The 20,197-nt window shown below is 37.5% G+C and overlaps 3 protein-coding genes across 4 annotated transcripts; 2 read left to right on the top strand and 1 right to left on the bottom strand.

Annotated features, from left to right (window-relative positions):
• The first annotated feature begins 1,555 nt into the window (after positions 1-1,555).
• On the top strand, positions 1,556-2,409 carry LOC121981842 (peroxisomal membrane protein 11-3-like). The gene has a single exon (XM_042534595.1). It carries the CDS (start codon positions 1,612-1,614, stop codon positions 2,392-2,394), a length of 783 nt encoding a protein of 260 aa, XP_042390529.1. The 5' UTR covers positions 1,556-1,611; the 3' UTR covers positions 2,395-2,409.
• Positions 2,410-3,425: 1,016 nt separating this feature from the next.
• LOC121981843 (protein DOG1-like 4) lies at positions 3,426-4,259 on the top strand. Its single transcript, XM_042534596.1, has one exon. It carries the CDS (start codon positions 3,429-3,431, stop codon positions 4,050-4,052), a length of 624 nt encoding a protein of 207 aa, XP_042390530.1. The 5' UTR covers positions 3,426-3,428; the 3' UTR covers positions 4,053-4,259.
• A 663-nt stretch (positions 4,260-4,922) lies between these two features.
• Positions 4,923-19,711, bottom strand: LOC121981841 (protein SHORT ROOT IN SALT MEDIUM 1-like). 2 transcript variants are annotated; one of them, XM_042534594.1, is made up of 24 exons: positions 19,556-19,711; positions 19,149-19,247; positions 18,864-19,007; positions 14,843-14,891; positions 14,565-14,740; positions 14,423-14,449; positions 14,280-14,338; positions 13,310-14,032; positions 13,174-13,219; positions 12,680-12,772; positions 12,533-12,588; positions 12,316-12,424; positions 11,642-11,853; positions 11,489-11,552; positions 8,628-8,792; positions 8,479-8,509; positions 7,269-8,392; positions 7,110-7,184; positions 6,615-6,689; positions 6,150-6,536; positions 5,613-5,867; positions 5,480-5,521; positions 5,318-5,380; positions 4,923-5,196 (listed from the first exon to the last, which is right to left on the bottom strand). In XM_042534594.1, the coding sequence occupies exons 2-24, from the start codon at positions 19,218-19,220 to the stop codon at positions 5,095-5,097; spliced, it is 4,149 nt and encodes a 1,382-aa protein (XP_042390528.1). In that variant the 5' UTR covers positions 19,221-19,247; positions 19,556-19,711; the 3' UTR covers positions 4,923-5,094. The 2 variants fall into 2 exon arrangements, with proteins under 2 accessions (XP_042390528.1, XP_042390527.1); XM_042534593.1 differs by having other exon boundaries at positions 14,565-14,891.
• Between the last annotated feature and the right edge of the window lie 486 nt (positions 19,712-20,197).

Raw genomic sequence — 20,197 nt, 5'->3', positions numbered from 1 at the left:
ATAGAAATTGAAATTGATCGCATATTTAGAAAGTACACGACCTAACTTATCCATTGATACAACTTTTATTAGGAAATATCGAAAATTGAAATATTATGTATTGAATTATAATTTATATATATAATCGATAAACTAAATTATAGGATGGGGAGTGAGGACACTAAACTAAAATTGAATTTAGTTCGAATTAAATCTAATAAGTAGGTGCGGAGATAAGGATTACATTAAATTGATTTGGTAAAGTTATGGCTAAATCAAGTTTAAGATTTAAATGGGTTGATTTAAAATGAATTAAGATATTTTTTTTTTTTTGAGAAAATCTTCTATTTCATTTTTTTTCTCCCCCTTCTTGTACACATGTTGCAACTCCGCTATACTATATGCAAATCCTTTTCTTTTATTTTCCTCTTTATATGCAAATCCTTTTCTTTTATTTTCCTCTTTCTTTTCTTGTCCCTTTGCTTCTTCTCCTCTTCTCCAATAGTAATAAACCTACAATTTTTAACTCTCTTCTCCTAAATACAAGTGTTTTTTTTTCTTTTCCTTTCTCTTCTACAAACAAGAATCACATCATCAACTTTAGATCATATCAACTAAACCAAAGGTTATGATAAAAAATTTTCAATTTAAGTTTATTTCAACTCCTTAAATTTGAAATTTATATTTTTAGATAATGAAAATCGATCAATACTAATATTTATATATATATACCCGGTGAAGTCGATGAAAAAAACCCTTCCACATAGTGACTTGTTTAGTTTTTTAATTTATCTTTCTATAAATTTGGCACCCTAGTACTCCTGTCAATTCGTTTCTAGGTCAATACAGAAAAGATAAATTATGGATTAATATTAAAAAATTGATTAACCAGGCTGGGTAACGTCGAGCCTTGGGTGATCGGCCGGACCTTATGAAAGTTTTTCATCGACCACCGGAATAAATCAGAAAGCGCTCGTAACGAGCAACTCAGGAACCAAACATCCTTTAGTTGTGTGCTCCATTTGAAGAAAAAATTCTTACAAATTTACCATAATTGAGACTAGAACCGTGGATGTTTGAATAATAACCTAAATACCCTACCATTATATTATAATCCGGGGATAATTACGGATAGATATTAAAAAAAATGTGGAATCGCCACATCAGCGGCCCCCTAGAGCCGGTCCCACGGATATGGAGGGAGATAAATGCAGGTACACAGGTGGAAAGTGCATGGCGGAGACGTTAACCCCAGGCAATGACACCCCGGGGATCGACCCCTGGACCTTTCAGCCACGAAACCATGCACTCCCCATCTGTGCTACGCCCTGGGGACAAATTACGGATAGATATTAGCTATTAGAATAAGTGGCCAAATACAAGGGAGGCACGATTATAGGGTTAAGCGTGGGACAGTTGAGATCAGTATAGGACCGTTTGAGAAACATGATAGTTTCATTATTTTCTTCTTGTGCCTTGTAACTTTCCCGTTTTAGATAGCTCATAATTTAACAAATTATGTCAAATTGGCCCTTGCAAATTGCGACTTTACTTTACTACACGTCAGACGTCAAAGCATCCCTGTTTTGACTGCAAGCGGATCTGAATCGGTTCTTTGCTTCCTCCCTTTTCATGGCGGACCGCGCAGTCGCAGACCCGTCGCAGAATCCCTCCTCCCCTCCTCTGGCCACTGCGGCGGCGAGGCCATCGAAGGGCGGCGACCGCGACTTTCTCCTCCACCTCGAAGTTTATCTCGCCCGCCGCGACGGCGTCGACAAGCTCCTCAAGATCTCCCGCTACGCCGCCAAGATCGCCCTCGCCGCCCCCTCCTCCCCGCTCCCCCCGGCCCTCGCTCCCCGCCTCAAGTCATTCGAATCCAGCGTCGGTCTCAGCCGCAAGGCCTTCCGCCTCGGCAAGTTCGTCCAAGATCTCAACGCCCTCCGTGCCGCCGCAGGTGGCGCTGCCCTCTCCCCCGCCGATCGCGTCCTCGCCGCCGTCGCATACGGCGGCGAGGGCCTCTACTATTTCCTCGAGCAGTTCGTGTGGCTATCCAAGGCCGGTCTCATACCCTCCGAGTACTCCCGGCGGCTCCAAAAGATCAGCGCTTGGGCGGAGCTTATCGGCTACTTTGGCAGCGTCTCCCTAAAGGCACGAGAAGTACGAAAGATCCAGTCTTCGATCCAATCGAGGATCGACGGCGCTAAACCTGGAGAGGGCGACGAGGAACTAAGGAAACTGAGAACGAAGCTACTGCTGAAGCAGCTCTCCATCGTTCAAGACCTCGCTGACGGACTGATGGCTCTCGGCGACGTCAGGGACGGAAAGGGCTTCCTCCTCTCAAACACTCTACTGATGGCTTCGGCAGGGCTCTTTTCAGCACTCATCAGCACTCACAAGAACTGGACTTCTTGCTAAGGTAGTCCCTCCTCTCAGAATAAACAAAGCCGAATGCATTCTTTGTTCACTTTTAAAGTTGAATTTAATAAATGGGATTCAGTTCTACTGCTATAACTGAATTTGGAGTAAGGAACCATTCTTGATTAGTGATTACTTTACTTATTATGGATTTGTGAAGATTGCTCGATCGGTAGTGGAGCCATTAACAATGTCCGTATATACATTTTCAGATACATCCACTTCTTTTGTGTCATCCTTCCTCTTTCCCTTGTTATATCTTCTATCCAAGTAAACTGACCGTAAAGCTCATGGGCCTTCAGGCATTGGCGGTTTGAGTTTACCTCTTTTCATGTTCCATTGTTGCTTAGCTTCTTTATTCTTGCCATACTACCTTTATAGCGCATCCCTAATGCAGTTCACTTTCGTTAGTGCTCTTGGATGGTCCAATTTATCTTCTGGTGTTTGACTGATTGTTGCTCCTTGATCATCTTGAAAAAAAAAATGCAACTCGTCCATCAGGGGGAATTCGATACAAGTTTGCATCTTTCAGCGGCGAGGTATTAAAATCCTAATTACGGTGTGGGCGAGGAGCCTTTTGTGCTTTCAAATTTACCCAAAGCGAATCAACGGAAGGAAACAAATCCAAAATAGGAAATCCACTCACCATCAGGCATTAGTCGGTCACCGAGTCAAGCGGCCCACTGCTGCTTTCCCTGCTTGCAGACACAGACAGAGTTTTGGCTTCTATCTCGAACCTTTCTGGCCGAAGCGTCGTTGCGTCACCAATTCGTCAGAAAAACAAAAATTAATAATTATTCCAAAATAAACCAACCTCGTACTTCCACCTCGCTCCCTCCCATCGCCACGGCCGACACCCACCGCACCGCCACCACGCCTCCCTCTCGCCCGCCGCTTATCTCCCCTCTCCCGTTCCTTCCTTCCTTCCTTCCCTGCACATTTTTTTGCTTCCTGCTTAAGTAAATGGATCGGCTATTTCTACCCCCACCGGGTTTTCCTGGCTCGCCCTCCACCACCGGGGCCGCGCCGGACCCATGGAGGCCTTCTTCGACTCATGGCTCACCCGCCTCGACAACCTCCGGACCGAGCTCCTCCACGCAGTCACCCACCGGACCGACCTCATCCCCAGCGCCGTCGACGCCTTCCTCATCCACTACCGCGACTACCGCGGCGCCAAGGCCCGCCTCGCCGACTCCGACCTCCTCCGCGCCCTCACCCACCCGTGGCTCACCCCCTTCGAGCGCACCTTCCTCTGGATAGGCGGCTGGAAGCCCTCCCTTGCCTTCCGCCTCCTCCCTGGCCGCTGCCTCCTAGCGCCGGACCAGCGCGCCGCAGTCGAACTGCTCCGGCAGGAGGTGGAGCTGGCGGAGCACCGGATCTCGGAGGACATGGCTGGCGCGCAGGAAGCCATGGCCGGCCACGCGGTGCTCGTGGCAGTGAGAGCCGGACTCCTCTACGCCAACGGGAGCGCGTGGGAGGCGGCCGTGGACGAGGTGTCGCGGGCGCTGAGGGCGACCGTTAACGCGGCGGAGGAGCTACGGGACGCCACCCTGCGGCGAATGGTGGAGATCCTGACGGCAGCACAGACGGCGGAGTTCCTCGCCGCCGCGGCGGAGCTCCGGCTCCGAGTGCGCAGGTGGGGTTTGCGACGCAACTAAAGTCGGTTCGCTTGAGATGTGCGGTCACCGACGCTGATCTCTAGTTACCTATACACCTGTGGTAGTTAACTGGTGGCCCTGCTTCGAGCAGTTATTAAATAAGGTATAGCGCGCTGAAGTCATCTGTTTTCTAGTTGAAGTATTAATCAGAAAATTATGTTTAGTAAATTGTGGGTTTTTGATCCTACAGCCAATCAAGCACATAAAGCCTTGTGACTAGTCATTGAAAATCGAAGTAAAGATCACAAAAATTAAAGTGAAGGCAACCTGAGCTAAAAAAGAGCAAATTTTAATTGGACAAAATCCCTAGGCCTGAGCTCTTATTCGAATAAATATGAGACATTAGTTCGGGAATTTGCTTGCCATTACGATTTAAGTGAGTTCCACCTCGTCCCCAAGTTTCCAGATGTTCCTCGTCCTAACAAGAGTAAATCAAAATACGAAATCTGTATTATATCAACAGCTGAAGCAAAAGACTAATCATGAAGCTGCACGGATTGACACCGGACTGATAACCCCCAAAATTAGTTGGCTTAAATTGGATTAAAAATATAAATAAATAAATAAGCGACATTAACAATTCATGGAGATAGTATCATAGGCAACATAAACATCGCAACGCGAACTCGACATGACCGAACATAATCTCCTCCATATCTTGATCATTTGCACTAATGGCTAATAACCACCCGTGATTTACCTCTTCCGTGTTGACTTAAGGACAAGTTGACGGAAACGCTGGGACGAGCAAATCACCTTTTTGTTACATGAACATCGCAACGCAGGTGAGGAGATTGCACTCATAGCAATGGGATGTAATCAGATCACCACGAGTAGAATTTTTCCAATCAATAAATGGAGACGCAGGCGTGAACTATAATAAATTAACTTCAGCAACAAAATCACATAAGTGGATTCATCATTGTGAGTTGCATCTGCAACAACTCAGTTCTAGTTTGAAGCTATGGCAAAATAAAATATATTTAAATCCTGATGACAGACTATAGATGAAAAACTTTCAGGTGTCTTGACAGCACCATCATCACTGTACATCCCTAAGTTCCATCTTCACAAGCTTATTGTAAAACACACGATCGTGAGATCTCCCTGAATTACTTTCCAGGATAGCACTTTGCACCAGTTCCTAGCATACAGAAAAGGTTGGTTGAGGATGCAACCAAGATTAAGAACAACAGAAAAACAAAATGAGGAAAAGAATTTCCCATTAAAAATAAGTGTAAATGTTGGAAATAGATGGTACCAACCTTGACATGCCTGTTAGACATGAATTTGCCTAAATTGTGAAGAATGCACCTTAAATCTTGAGCCTGCAATGGTAAATATACAAAAACAAATTGAACAACCAATCATGAGAAAGAAGGAAAAAAAATATATTGAAAGCAAGTAAAATGATCTTGCTGAATTACCTTGATGTATCCCACTCTGTTTTTATCAAAATATCTGAACGCCTGCAAATGAGAACATAAGGCCATTGTTATCATGAAAACAACGTACCACCTAAAATGACCAAAAACTTCAACAAAATGAAAATTCAATAACCTCCAAAAGCTCCTTATCCAACACTCCATTCACTATGGATGCTTCCTCGACAGTTTTTACAGAAACTTTCTCATTCTTTACAGAATCCGTCCTGTCATCATTCTGTTTATTATCCTTCGTGACTGCTTCATCATCATTTGCAGCCTTATCGATGCCAGGTTTGTCAGTGTTACTTTCCTTCATAACTACAGGATCTACATCCATCTTAACATCAACTTCCGACTCAGTTTCCACTCTTACACCAGTATTATCATCCTGTACAGATATTCATAGAATTATAAAAACTCAAAAATCAAAGAGTTGGTAATGTGAAAGATTGCAAATCTGAGGGATCACTGAATAGGGTTTTTCCATGCTAAATTAAAATATGCAAAATGGGCTCCTTTTGAAAATGAACTCAATTAAGATTCCACAAAGTACACAGATGTGCATCTATTTTAACATTCAAAAATTAACAATGAGCTTAGCTGATATCTACTGTATTGCAATCTTCATAATATTCAATGAGAGGAACCATAGACATTAATCATAACTTGCCTTTTGAACTCCATTTGATCTAGAATCATCATCTGCTTCCTCCTCTTCTATAATTTCTTCTGGATCTTCATCCTCATCTATCATATCATCGTCCATTGCGTTGTCTTCAACTTTAGCTTCATCCCCTCCACCTGAAGAACTATCTATGCCCTTATTTTCAGGATCCATTTTGTCAGACACATCTTCCTTTACTAATTTTGTAGACTCACTAACATTTAAAGCTTCATCATCGTCTTTGTTTGACGTATCCTCCTTTGCAACAGGAGGGCTATCATCAGTTTTTGGATGTTTGGTAGGCGATTTCTCCTTTCCAGAAACCTTCTCTAGTTTTTCATCACGTTGTCTTTTCCGATTATTTCTTTTCAATATACATCTTTTATTCAATTTCTAAATATCAAAAAATAAAGATAGTTAAATTAAATAACAAGGCAACTCAAACAACAAAGTAATACATTTACATTATACCTCAAGAAAGGACAATAAATGATAGCCCATCCCAAACTGAAGCATTTCATTGAAGGCCTCAGCAAACAGGGAAAGCTGAAGAAATCCACATTTAAAATGGCGCATAAGACAAAAATCATAATAGTGCAGATAAATAGAAAATTACTTTGCATATTTATTATGCTTAGCTAACAATAAGAAAGGGAAAACAGATATATGATTCTGTTACAACATAAGCACAAGAATATGTGTTGATAGATTAAATTGTGTATTTTTCAAGGGGATATGTTCACAAACTTATGCACGTCAAACACACATTTCATAGAAATATATCTACAAGGATATAAACACTGGTTTATTTCAAGGTATACCATTCAGTTTGTAATTCAAGTTTTAGCCAGTGATGCTTGTTGCATGAGCATGCTAAATAGCACAACAAAGCATCATCACTAATAAGGCATTCGACCATGCCTTAGAAAAGACTAGAAATTATTATAGTATTTAGTGTAAACAAACCTCAAATGATGATTCTTCTATGTCTTTATCACTATAATCTAGGAGTCCGTCCAATGAGAGGGACACAGAACGAAGCTGCAGAATAAAAAAAATTAACATGTTAGGCAAGTTGGTCCAGGCATTCTGTGAGTGAAATATAAACAATGCAACTAAACATACTTTGGATCCCCTGCTTCGATAGGATTTCATAATCAACCCAGGATGCTTAGGAGGTTCTCCAGAACCTCCTTTCTCTTTTTCTTTGCTAGACTTTTGGTGCAGCTCATGCTTTCCATCTCTACTCATCTCTTTTTCATCTTTTTTTCTCTCTTTTCCTTCTTGCCCACCTTTCTTAGAGTCTTTTTCTTTCACATTTTCCAAACCATTGACAGTCTTTGAGCTTCCTTTCTCTGGGATGGCATCACTATCAACTGATTTAGTTTCCTTTGTCTTATCATTTGTCATTGTTATTTCATTCAACTGATCCTTGTTAGGAATATTAGATCCCTCTGTTGTCTGTTTTTCAGGAGTATTCAATTCAACTGCTGTTTCCTTCTTTTCCAAATCAGCTTTTACATCTTCCTTAATTTCTTCAGTGTTTTTGTTTGCTTTTGCATCCTTAGCTTTCAGAGTGGAAATTTTTCTTTTAATCACTCTTCTGATGATTTTCTTTTTTCCAGGTATCTTAACTTCTGTACCATGTCCACTGGAGCCCCCATCATGTTCTTTCTTCACTACTTCTGTTCCATCCATGATTGTTGACTCATTTTTAGTTTTCCCATCAGTTTGGGCTTCAGGTGAATTAGCTTTATCTTCCATAAGTGGTGACTTATCAAGAGTACCTTTTGTGACAATTGTAGTTGTCATAGTTGCAGGGCTCTGCTGATCAGAATTGCCATGTTTATTTTCTGTGTTTTCATCTTGCATCACTTCCTGCTTGGTGATACTGTCAGCGCCAGCAATAATTGCTTTCTTACCAACAGCCTTTCCTTTCACTACCTTCTTAACAATTTTCCTTTTGGTTGTTTTTTTAGTCTCAGCTGACAGCTCAACAGAACCTTCACCAGTCAAATTCTCGCTGGCTTTACTTTGTCCACCGTCAACAACATCATCTTTTCTTTCTGTATCAGCTAATGAAAGTATTTTTTCTTTCTGTTCAGATGGAATTTTATTGGATTCACCAACTTCAACCTTGGACTGGTCATTACTTTTCACATCAGCAGCCTCATCCTTAACCAAGTTGTCTTCAGATTTCAGTGTTCCAGCTGAGTTATTGTTCACCATTTTACTTTGAAATTTTCCCCCTGCATATACCAATAATGATATGCATAAACGATGCACTTCAATAAGAATGGCTAAAATTATGAGGGAAGAAAACCCTCGGACTTACCTTGGCCAGATTCCTTCTTTTCTGCAGGTTTCTAGAATAGATGTTAAAAGACAAAAAAAAAAATCATAATTTAATAGGGTTCTTGGATGAATTAATGCATAGAAAAAGCAATGGAAAACAGATTTGAGAAACAGAAGGAGAAAATAAACCTTCTCCTTTGAAACTCGTTCCCTCTCAGCCATCTCCTTGTATGTCAGCCACTGCACTCGCCACTGATCCAATGATGGAAGGCATTCCGACAAGTTTGGCACATACAACACTGTAACTTCCTTGTGGCTAAAAAAGCCATCCTTTCCAACTCTATCATAGTGTATCTAACAAAAGTACATAAAATAAGATCTCAAATTATCATATAAATTATAAAAGAATACCTTCAAACCTACTAGATTATATGAAGAACTCAACATATGCATTAAAGCAAATGCAACGTTCTGATTAGTTTAGTCAAGGACACAAGGAGCATATAACCAGCCTAAGATATGCAAATATAAAACATTGGAAGAAGTAAAATTTGGTAGAAGAAAGATAAAAAATAATAAAAATACATGATTGGACCACAGAACCAATAACTGATCCTGCAATCTACATGCAACTTTGCTTTCATTGGTAGATAACACAGTAAGCACTTCACTGTCAGATAAAAAGTAAGTGTGAAGATGTAATAGACAAGTATGTGTTTTAATCCAAGTAGTGGTATATATATTAAATAATGTTAGCTACTAGTGAAGCACTAGACTACTGCCTCTTAACACAAGCTAACACATCATAGAATTAAGTCACAATCAGTTAAAGTCATCAGACCGGGTCTGCATAATCCATCCCACTGGAGTCCCTACTCAAGCAACCAGGAGACCTGAATAGGTTTGATACCCTGTTGAGCTACAGACAGGGCAAACCAAATCCATCCCAAATTGAATATTTATTTGGGATGAACAGCCCCTTATCTCAACCAAGGTGGAATTAAGAAAGTAGACTGAGAACTCACAAAATAAGTGACAAACTCAATGAGTGACTTTTCAGTAAATTTCTGTGTTTCAGTATCATTTCCTTCTGTATAAGAAATGTAACTGCATAATCCAAACAAAGAGGAACGTTAATAACTGGTTCAGTGAGATTTCATTAGGCTGGTCACTAAGAAGACTTGGAAGTGCAAGACCACAAAACAAATCAAGGTCCACAACTTATTTGTGTAATAAATTTGCCTGGTCTAATAAGAGTGTAGGTATTCTTTGATAGTGCATACAAGATAACTTAACTGATCGGATTCTAATGCATAGGGGGAAATTATGATGTAAATAGAAATAATAATGAAGCATCTAAGAATAATTGGGGTCCAGACATGAATAAATGAAGCACAATTTAGGTGGTGTTTGGTTCTTTCCTAGAAATCAGAATGGGAATGATAGTATTGTGGAATAAGAATGAGTATGAGCATGAATATCACTCTTAAAAATAATATTTGGTTAGTTGAATATTTTCTATAGGAATAAATCAAAATTTCCTTTTTACCTTTAAGAGAAAAAATTAGATCTGAGAGAAAATTGAATGTGAGAGAAAAAGGTAGAAAACGTGTGATGAGAGAGGATGAGGAGAGAAAAAGTGAGATGGGAGAGAATCAAAAGAGACAGTGTGATGAGAGAAAATGATGAGAGACTGTGTAATGGGAGAGATTAAGGAGAGAATGGGAGAGAAAGTGTGATAGGAGAGAATGAAGAGAGGGAAAGTGTGATGAGAGAAAATAAGGAGAGAGTAAAGGAAGAGATTGAGGAGAGAGAAAGCACGATGAGAGAGAAAACCTAATGAGAGAAAATGAAGAGAATGTGCTAGGAGAGATTGAGGAGAGAGAAAATATGATGAGAGAGATAGTGTGTGATGAGAGAGAATGAAGAGAGAGGGTGTGAGAAAATGAGGAGAGTGTGATGAGAGAGAAAAGGGTAGAAAAAATGTGACGATAGAAAATGAGAGAGAAAGTATGATGAGAGAATGAGAGAAAAAGTATGAGGGAGAGAGAGAATAAGGAGAGAAAAAGTGATATAAAAGAAAAATTGAACAAATATATAAAAGGTATTTTAGTCCAAAATAATCTGGATGATGTCCAAATTTTTGGATATGGTGAAACCAAAGGAGGTGAGTTTCATCAATACCAAAGTTTTTAGGTTTCATTCCAAAATCTAATTCCCATTTCCATCAACCAAACACAAGATTTGGGAATGTATCCAATTCCCCATTCTCATACCCGTGTACCAAACGCCACCTTAATATCCATCTACAGCTCAGATTGTATAAAATCAATCACATCTAATCAATGATAATAATGAAATGGCCTTATGAATTGCCCATCTACAGCTGAGATGGTATAAATCAATCACATCTAATCAATGATAATAATGAATTGATCGATAATAGTTTCCCTGGAAATATATTGGCCTTATAAGCCAAGAACGCTAGTGTTCATCAAATTTAAATGCAGGATAACCCAATTAATAAATACAACAAAAATAGCAAAAGTAAGAAAATCTCGTCCATGTACTAAAGAATAAAAAAATTATTAAAAATTTTCATAACAATATTCAACAGACAGCTTTCCAAAAAATGGAGGGGGAAAAGGAGGCCTAGAAGGCTACATGTAAGTATTTGAATAAGACAGCAATCTGTATGCTCAGATTATATTAGGAAACAATATGCTGAAGTCAGTTGATAAAGCCTGGCTATCCTTGCCATATAAAATAATTGCATTTTTCAAATGAATTAAAGAGATGTCAAATCATCTAGAAAGAATGAGGCAAAGGATAGATTAGATAACAGAGAACAACGTACAAAAGTTTCTTGCAGGTCACCACAGAATAGATTGATTTGATATTAAAATATTCCTTAGGGCATTGTATCAGAACAACATATAAGCAGAAGTTTTGCAAACAAAGTACGGATAAATTTACCCCATGAGTGCACAAAAGTCGTACAAATAAAGAAAAAATAGTAAAAATGAAATTCAAAATACAGACATATGTACCTCAAGGAAACGATTCCAATGATGGCAGCAATGTAGGTCAAGTTGAGTTAAATGTTTGACATGTCTGCGAGAAAAAGAGTGCTTCGTAGATCAATTATGACTCACAAATATCGGATAATAAACCATACTAAAACAAATTCACAAGTAGCTTGCCTGATAGCAGTCTGAATCAAGGAAGAATCATCAACTTGCATATCCCCATCAGAAGTCATATGTGATGGACCTCCAATTGCCAGAAAAGAATGATCTTTCTTCATAATAGCAAACTTCAAGATGTTGTTAACATGCACTGGCCTCTCGTCATTGTCTTTACCAAAACACAACTCATTCAAAGCTTCAGCACTGACTCCACTCATCAAGATAACCTGAAAATAAAAATATCTTGCAAATAAGATCATAGATACAGAACCAATTTACAATATTTATTTAAAAAATACTTTATATAATTTTATTTTAACAGATCTGCTTGTACATTTTCTTTGTAATATCATTGAATGTTTAAAGCAGAAGGAAAATGTGCATTTACTTCTCAGAATAGTGGAAAATATTTTCATCAAGAAGAAGGAAAATTGTGTCTATGGTTATATGGCTATGGTATAGCAAAACATAGAGCAAGCAATAGCCTGGTAATGTAATATTGAAAGACATTAAAGTACAAGCAAGCAATGATAAATTTTGAATTTGGAAGTCAGATAGTCAAGACTCAGATAGGTATAATATGTTCACGAGTACACAATTAATTCATGTTTAAACTACCAACAAATAGAAAGTGTTATCTACAGTTACATGTCCATAGAAGTAATACAAAAAGAAGCATTGTAGTTTACCTTGGAGTTCCAAACAGTTTTGACACCCTTGGATTCAGAGGAGTCCTGCAAGAAAACAGGCCCTTTCTCCTCACTTTTATCTTCCACATCCAAGGAACTGTGCTGAAAGCTACAGAAAATAATATGGTACAACCACTTATTTATCACATTTGCCAAGAAAAGAAAATTAGAAAAATTAGTACAAAATTAATGGCGGAAGAATTTTATGGCCTCAAACCTAACAGGAGTATGAAGAGAAAGATTCAGTGTTTCCCTCGGCCAGTTCACAATAATCTGTGAAATATGCAATTGCAGTATCAGTGTATGTAATACAAGAACAAAAAGTTTTGAACCAAGAAATTATATTATTGAATGTAAGTCGAACCTTCGAAAAATCTGCTGCTATCACTAGCCTAGGATATCTCTTGCTCAAAGACAAATGATCTCTTTCAACATCCACCAAGCAGAATGGATAAACCTGCCATCGTTATGTTAATCATTCCACAATATTACCATAAACATTTACGAAATGGATATAACCAATTAATAGTTTCAACTGTGCATTTTACATAGATATGTTGTGTCCCCAAATATATTATGTCTTTTCTAAGTCAACGCAAATATCAGAGCTTAACAAGTTTGCCAGGAAAGAATTCTAATTATGATCACAGCAAAGAAGATGATGAACAAAGGGCAATTAAGGAGCCAATAAATTCCCAGGTGAAGAGAGGAAAGGAGAATCCAACATAGAGAAGATGAACCAAAGTCTGAAATTAGGTTTTCAATAACTGCAAGTTGGACTAATAGGATTGCATCAAGTAGACATGACTGACAATCTAAATGAGCGATTGACTATATAGTTATGATTCTATCTTTTACCTTGCAGATGTATTCTCTCTTTTTTTCTTTAACAGGTGAATGATGCCTTCAGTGCCAAGAACAAACAGATTAGTTAGAAAGCTGCAAATCAGAAGCAGCAGCAAGCAGCATGCATAAATATAGCAGGAAGATCCACCTATGCACAGCCTCGCGATGTGGTGTTGCTCGACGAACAGCCTTCTCATCCTTTATTAAAGAAGAACCTCTATGATCTCTAATAGGTCTTGGTGGTGTTCGTTCTCGCCTTGCTTCAAGTGCACGCCTGCGATCTCGTTCCCTTTCCTTTTCACGACGCTCTCGAAGGCGTTCCCTTTCACGTTCTCTTTCGCGTTCCCTTTCGCGTTCCCTTTCTCGGTCCCTTTCGCGTTCTCTTTCTCGTTCCCTTTCGCGTTCTCTTTCGCGTTCTCTTTCACGTTCCCGCTCTTCTCTTTCACGTTCTTTTTCTCTCTCCCAAATCAATTCTCTACGACGTTCTTCCTCCCTTAACTCGAGCTCTCGGCGGTAAGCATGCCTATCATCATTCCTTTCGTCCACCATGGAGACTCCAAGGGCTGGATGTGAACGTGCAAGAACACTAGGTTGATAATTAGACTCATGAGTACCCAGGATACCCTTTCCTGCAGCATAATCTCGACCAGGTGGCAACCCCACCCCATAAGCAGCATTCAACGATCCTTGGCCATACACAAGGTCATCAACATTTCTTCTGGGAGCTCCCCCTAAAATGGAAGCTGTTTGTCCACCATAAGCAGCACCAAAACTAGATAGACCATGGGGATCAGCATCCATCCTTGCACCATAGCCGCTAATTTCTTGTGAATGAGTAGGAAGAGTCCTTGCTGTATAGTATTCATCTTGTCTGCCAGAAATGCATATTCCATCTCAGTGCAATAAGATTCGTAATTTCCACTAACTACAAAGCTGTGAATGGAGCTGCATACAATACCAAATAAGCAAAAGATCGGTGCAAGACACCACTAATGTCGACCATCATTTTCTTAGTAACACAGGAATCTAATCATACCCACACATAATATTTAAATAGAAATGTACACGTAGCAAAACAGAGAAAATAATGGCATTGTCTTATAAGTGCATCAATATACCTTATGTCTGCACCCGATTGCAGTTGCTGAGCTTTCAGCAATTGTTGTCGCAATGAAGCCTTAAAAAAATGCATAATAGGATTATCAATATCTGCACCTGCAGAAACAAATCATAAATAGGATAAGAGTCTATAAGCAAGTACCTGGTCCATTCGATCATGCAGTTCAACCTGCAAAGATAGACAGATTTCCAAGTAATTTAAGAACCAAAATCATCAATATAGCTAACATTTAACAAGGTGTAATATGGAACAAGTATTAAGGCACAAAAATAAAAATGAAAACCTGATGACGACTATTGAGAGAAACAGACTCAAGGTATCTTCTTGATGAATCAGTCTGCAAATCTCTGCCGGCAAAAGCACCCTGATGTTCACCATAGTGCCTCCTGTCTGCTACACCATAATCAGGATTTTTTACTGAAGAGAACTGATCCCCTTTCTGGGAATATGCATGAGTAGCTGCAGAACCATAGTCATCAGTTGTAATGCCCAAGCCTGATACAAGAGTTCCAGATGGGAACTTGGATGGCTCTGCCAGGGCAGATTGATAAGCAGATTGACCTTGTAAGTTGGATGATGAAACTGCTTCTTTAGTGCTCACTACACCAACCTAAACCAGAATATATGCTTCAAATGTTAATGACTAACTCAGGCAACTAATAATCAAAGTAATCAGACTTATAACAAAATATCTGGTCAAAAACATATTCATGGCTACAAAAAGTTACTCCTGGAGGAATTCAACTATGCAAACCTGAAGCCAATTTCAGCTGAACAATAAGGCAAATGTCTATCAGCAACAACCGAAGAGGCACTCATCCATTTTTACATTGCATTTTTCATTTTGTGGTTTTTTCCTCATTACTTGTAAACAGACTGTGTATACAAACACTGAATTCCGCTAGTACATGTATATGAAAAGCAAGAGAAATATTCCTTTGGAAGCAAAGATAATAAAACGACAATGAAAAGCAAAGATAAATTACAAACTGATAAACTTTATTACATTTTGATAGCTCCAAATATATTTCAATGCAACGAGTCTTTTTTTCAAAAAAAAAAAACTTTTACAACAACAATCAAGTCTTATCCCACTAGATAGGGTCGGCTATATGGACCCTTCTACGTCATTAGGCTTTATTCCCTACTATATCATCATCTATACTTAAATTTTCTCTTGTTTTATTATTGCTAACCAAGACTTTTTTTATTTTCCTCTTCCTCGTTTAATGTACATATTTTTCATAGTTTCACATTACCTAATTGGAACATTTATTGGTCGTCTAACTATATGTCCATACAATTTTAAACGTCTCTCAAAGTTTTCCCTCAACAGATGCACCTCTCTCTAATACACTCATTTGTTATTCTGTCTATCCTCATATGTCCACACATCCATCTTAACATCCTTATCTTTGCAACTCTCTCATGTACATAGCAGATCTAACCGTCGTCTTATAAAACTTTCCTTTAAATTTTAGAAGTATTTTACGATCACATAAAACACCCAACGTTCTCCTCTATATCAAACTACTTTATTTTATGTAAGACATATCTCTCACCTAAATACTTAAAGCTCTCAATTCAGACAACCCATTATCTCTTATCTTAACAATTGTCTCATTACGTCTAATATTGCTAAACTTAAATTCCATATATTCTATTTTTTACTCTACTAAGCCTAAAACCTTTCACTTCTAATGTTTCACGCCAAGATTATAGTATAGCATTTATTCCTTCACATGTCTCATCTACCAAAACAATATCATCTGCAAACAACATGCACTATGGTACCAGTGAGTTCGTCCATGATTAGTATAAAAAGATACGGGCTTAAAGTTGATCCTTGATGTAATCCTATTTTTATTGAAAATACTTCAATTAATCCACCTGAAGTCTTCGCTTCAGTCGTTATATCCTCATATCCTTAATTAGTTCAATACATACTATGCTGACACCTCTCTTTTCTAGAATTCTCCCATTAATTTCTCTTGAAATTCTAACATAAGCTTTTTCAAAGTATTATATTGTGTAGATCTTGTTTTTGCTCCCGATACTTTTCAATTAGTTACCAAAGAAGATGTATAACTTCTATTGTCGACCTTCTAAGCATGAGGCCAAATTGATTTTAGATGATCGTGGTCTCTTTCATTAAATTCTTTTCTATTACTCTTTCAAAAGTTTCATGGTATAACTCATTAATTTAATACCCCTATAGTTTGCATAATTTTTAGTGTCTCTCTTATTCTTATATAAGGGAACTACTACAATCCCTACCTTCAATTGATTTGGCATTTTTTCGTTTTCAATATCATATTAAATAATTTATAAGTTATGCAATACAATATTTCCTTAGGTACTTCCATACCTCTATCAGAAAATCAATGGTCCAAAGGCTTTTCTATTTTGCATCCCATTTAAAGCTAATTTTACTTCTGAAATTGAATTCTACGATAAAAAAGTTTAAATTTATATAGTCATTTGACCTACTTAAATTACCTAAGTTAAGTTGATCACCTAAACTTTCATTAAAAAGTTGATGAAAAAACGACTTCCACAACTCTTTTATTTCTCCATCATTTACTAGTGTCTTATTGAATTCATCTTTATTACATCTTATTTGAACAAGATCTCTATCTTCCTCTCTCTTACTTTAGTTATTCTATAATTATCTCTTTCCTCTTGTTTTATATCCAATTTTTGATATAACAATTCAAAATTTTTATTTTTTTGTTTCATTCACTGCTTGCTTAGCCTATTTCTTAGCTATTGTATATTTTTTAAGTTTTACTCGTTCTTACAAATATATAATTTCTTATAAGCTATTCATTTTTCCTTCACTTTCTCCTATACTTTTTCATTCCACCACTAAGATTTCTTAGTTAGTGGTGCATGTTCCTCTTACCTACTATTTAACTTTGATACCATCTTATCCCATATCATATTAGAGTCACCGTATATTTCACCTAATGTTTGTACTCCTATCTTCTTCTTAAATATGTTTTGTTTCTCCATCTCCATCTTTTAACTTTCACTACTTAATTCTAAGAGTCATGTATATTTTTCTTCTATTGATATTATAACTTAAACGTATATCCAACACTACTAATCTATGTTGACCTTGCAATTTTTATAAATCATTTTATTCCTCTTCCAAACCATAAAAAAGTCCATTTGTAATTCATTATTCTCACTTTTGAATATGACGAAGTGCTCTTCTCTTTTCTTAAAAAAGGTATTAGTTAGTATAAGATCATATGCTATCGCAAAATCAAATATAATTTTCCCTTCTTTATTTATTTTTCAAAACTCATAACTCCATACACTCATTCATATTCCTCATTTTTCACTGAAACATACTCATTTAGATCGACTTCTATTAAAATCATTTCATTTGACAAAATATTTTATAATACTTTAAGAGGCATTCTTTAAGCTAAAACACATTTGTTAACCTAAACCCAAACTTCACTCAAACAAATAAGAGGCATTCTTTAAGCTACTAGCTATAGATAAAATTAATAAACTAAATTACAACTTGTTTGCCATGTGCAAAAACTTGTTTTCTAAAATTTAAGAAAAACTAAATTATAACTTGTTTTTAAATAAAATTAATATAATATGAAATTGAGTTTTATATATTAGTATGAATTTGAAATTAAATGTTTGGGTAATTCTTACTATCAAATATTTAATAATTTTATTTTTGATAATCCATATATCCAGCTCTTCGAATCGACTAATCGTAGAGGTGACTGGCTCAGCCCCACAGAAATTTACCACTAGCCACCGGATAAATCCAGAAGTGCAAATGGCTCATCGCTCCGTAGCCAACGTTCCAGGGTTATTTTCGCACGGGAGGAAATTAATCGACAACCACAGCTAGGAATTGACCCGTGGATGCCTAGTTCACTATGAAAGCGTGTTACCGTTGCATCATAGACCGGGGGCAATATTTAATAATATTAATGCTACATTAAGTACATATATTACTCCATTATACAACATTATTCAATATAAAAATTATTCCATCGTACAACATTATTCAATATAAAAATAACCACATGAAAATTTGCAACATCATATAATTAGATTATTGTAAATGTATATATTCTTACAAATACAAAATTACTCTTTAGATGATACTAAATTACTGATTATCAAAATTTGACCCTTAGATGATACTCAATTACTAAATATTATATAATTTTATCAAAATTATTAACATTAATAAAATTATCAAATTTTGCATAAGCATGCAAGTTTATCCAGAATCTAAGCCAGAACACGTCCAAAAAGGATATCCATGCAAACAATTTAGAGTTAGACACTCATAAAAAATTGAAGGAAAGTCAAGAAATCTGTAAATGAACATAACAAGCTTAATGAGAATTAATTTTAATAAACAAGTGACGTGCAACTTTATGAAAGACTATAAAGGGCATCAATAGTCCCCCACCAAACCAAAGAAGAGTTATGTGGGAAGTTGGGTTAACTACTGTAAAAATAAAGCTAAACTAGCATTAAATAAAATTAAAAGGTAAAAGGTTTCTTCTGTTAATTAAGGAATCCATGATATGACCTGTTGCACATTGCTAGCAGCAGAAGAACCATAAACAGCGGCATATGGTCCTCCATATTGTGCTGTTTGTGAAGAATAGGCTCGGTATGAGTTCATGTCTGCATCTGAACTGCCAACAGTGTTCCCACTATAGCCACTACCAGCCTGCAAGATTGAGATCAAATGGAAAGTTGATGAAATCAAGATGCATAAAAAAGAAAACCAAATACAAAAATACATTGGCCAAGGTATTTGAATGTTCGCATGAACTTCACATAAGAGAAAGAACAAGAAAAGTATGCTCACGATGTGCCCATATGTTTGTGAGGAACCATAAGCCTGCTGCCCGTAGGGAATGTTCCCCTTGGAAGGGTACATCTCCTTTCTTCGCTTAGCAAAATAATCCTGCCTCAAGAGGTAGATAAATATTGAGAAACATAATCCATCAACAAAGGCCTAGAAAAGTTCTCCCCTTTTAAACCACCATTCCCCCTCTTCTCTCTCTCTCTCTCACTCACTTTGTGTTGTCTACACTCTAGAAATCTATCTTCTTACTAGCTGGTCAGAGAAGATCAATAAAATTCTTTATAATCATAGGGAGATAAGCAGATCTATCTCTAGGATCTCAAACATTCGAGACGAGAAAAAGAATAATCTCTAAATAACACGAGAGAAAAAAAATGATCGATCGATCGAGAATTAGAGGCACTAACCTAACGGAAGAGACGGACAAGTCGAGATTCCAAATCGATCTCCTCCAGAGGAAGAGGTCGAAAGAGCACAGAACCCGAGCGACGGAGAAGATAAAGCGAGTCGCTTGGAGCCGGGAACGGAACCGACGGATAACAAAGGGCAGTTAGGGGGGCGTGAAGGCCCCTGTTATGTACGCCACACGGTTGCGAGCGGGCTAGCAGCGCCGTCGAGTCTTAGGAGATCTACTGACAGGATGCTGCCGCGTGTCCGAGGGTTTCTTACCTGATGAATAAATCATTTTTTATTGTGATCGATGGACCGCTGTATGTCCGCTGATGGATGGATGGACCGAGGTTTTTTTTTAAGTGACTCTATATAAAGGCATATTAAACTAATAATTATATTTTCTTATTATTATCTTATTTAAAGTAAAAGGGCAATAATAAAAAAAAAGACACCCTTTTTATTTGAATCATTCGACATTCCTTTTTTGATTTTTTATAATTCCATTGCACAACCCTCCCTAAAAAAAGAATAGGACTGTTCTCATACTATTTGATCAGTTTGACTTTTTGCTAGAACAATTTTAATTTTTTGACAAGGCAATTTCATGTTTCATAGTTGCAACACTATAATATTCATTTAATATTCATATTATAATA

Source organism: Zingiber officinale, chromosome 5A (genome assembly GCF_018446385.1).
Source record: "Zingiber officinale cultivar Zhangliang chromosome 5A, Zo_v1.1, whole genome shotgun sequence".
NCBI classification, from domain to species: domain Eukaryota; kingdom Viridiplantae; phylum Streptophyta; class Magnoliopsida; order Zingiberales; family Zingiberaceae; genus Zingiber; species Zingiber officinale.
This window is presented reverse-complemented; position numbering and strand designations above follow the sequence as displayed.

Excerpts from the sequence above, each read along its gene's own strand:
- LOC121981842 (XM_042534595.1), top strand. The coding sequence starts at position 1,612 with ATGGCGGACCGCGCAGTCGCAGACCCGTCGCAGAATCCCTCCTCCCCT.
- LOC121981843 (XM_042534596.1), top strand. The coding sequence starts at position 3,429 with ATGGAGGCCTTCTTCGACTCATGGCTCACCCGCCTCGACAACCTCCGG.
- LOC121981841 (XM_042534593.1), bottom strand. The coding sequence starts at position 19,220 with ATGTACCCTTCCAAGGGGAACATTCCCTACGGGCAGCAGGCTTATGGT. Across the intron at positions 6,537-6,614 it reads ATTTATTGTCCTTTCTTGAG|AAATTGAATAAAAGATGTAT; the intron begins GTATAATGTAAA and ends TTTGATATTTAG. Across the intron at positions 5,197-5,317 it reads TGTCTAACAGGCATGTCAAG|GAACTGGTGCAAAGTGCTAT; the intron begins GTTGGTACCATC and ends TCTGTATGCTAG.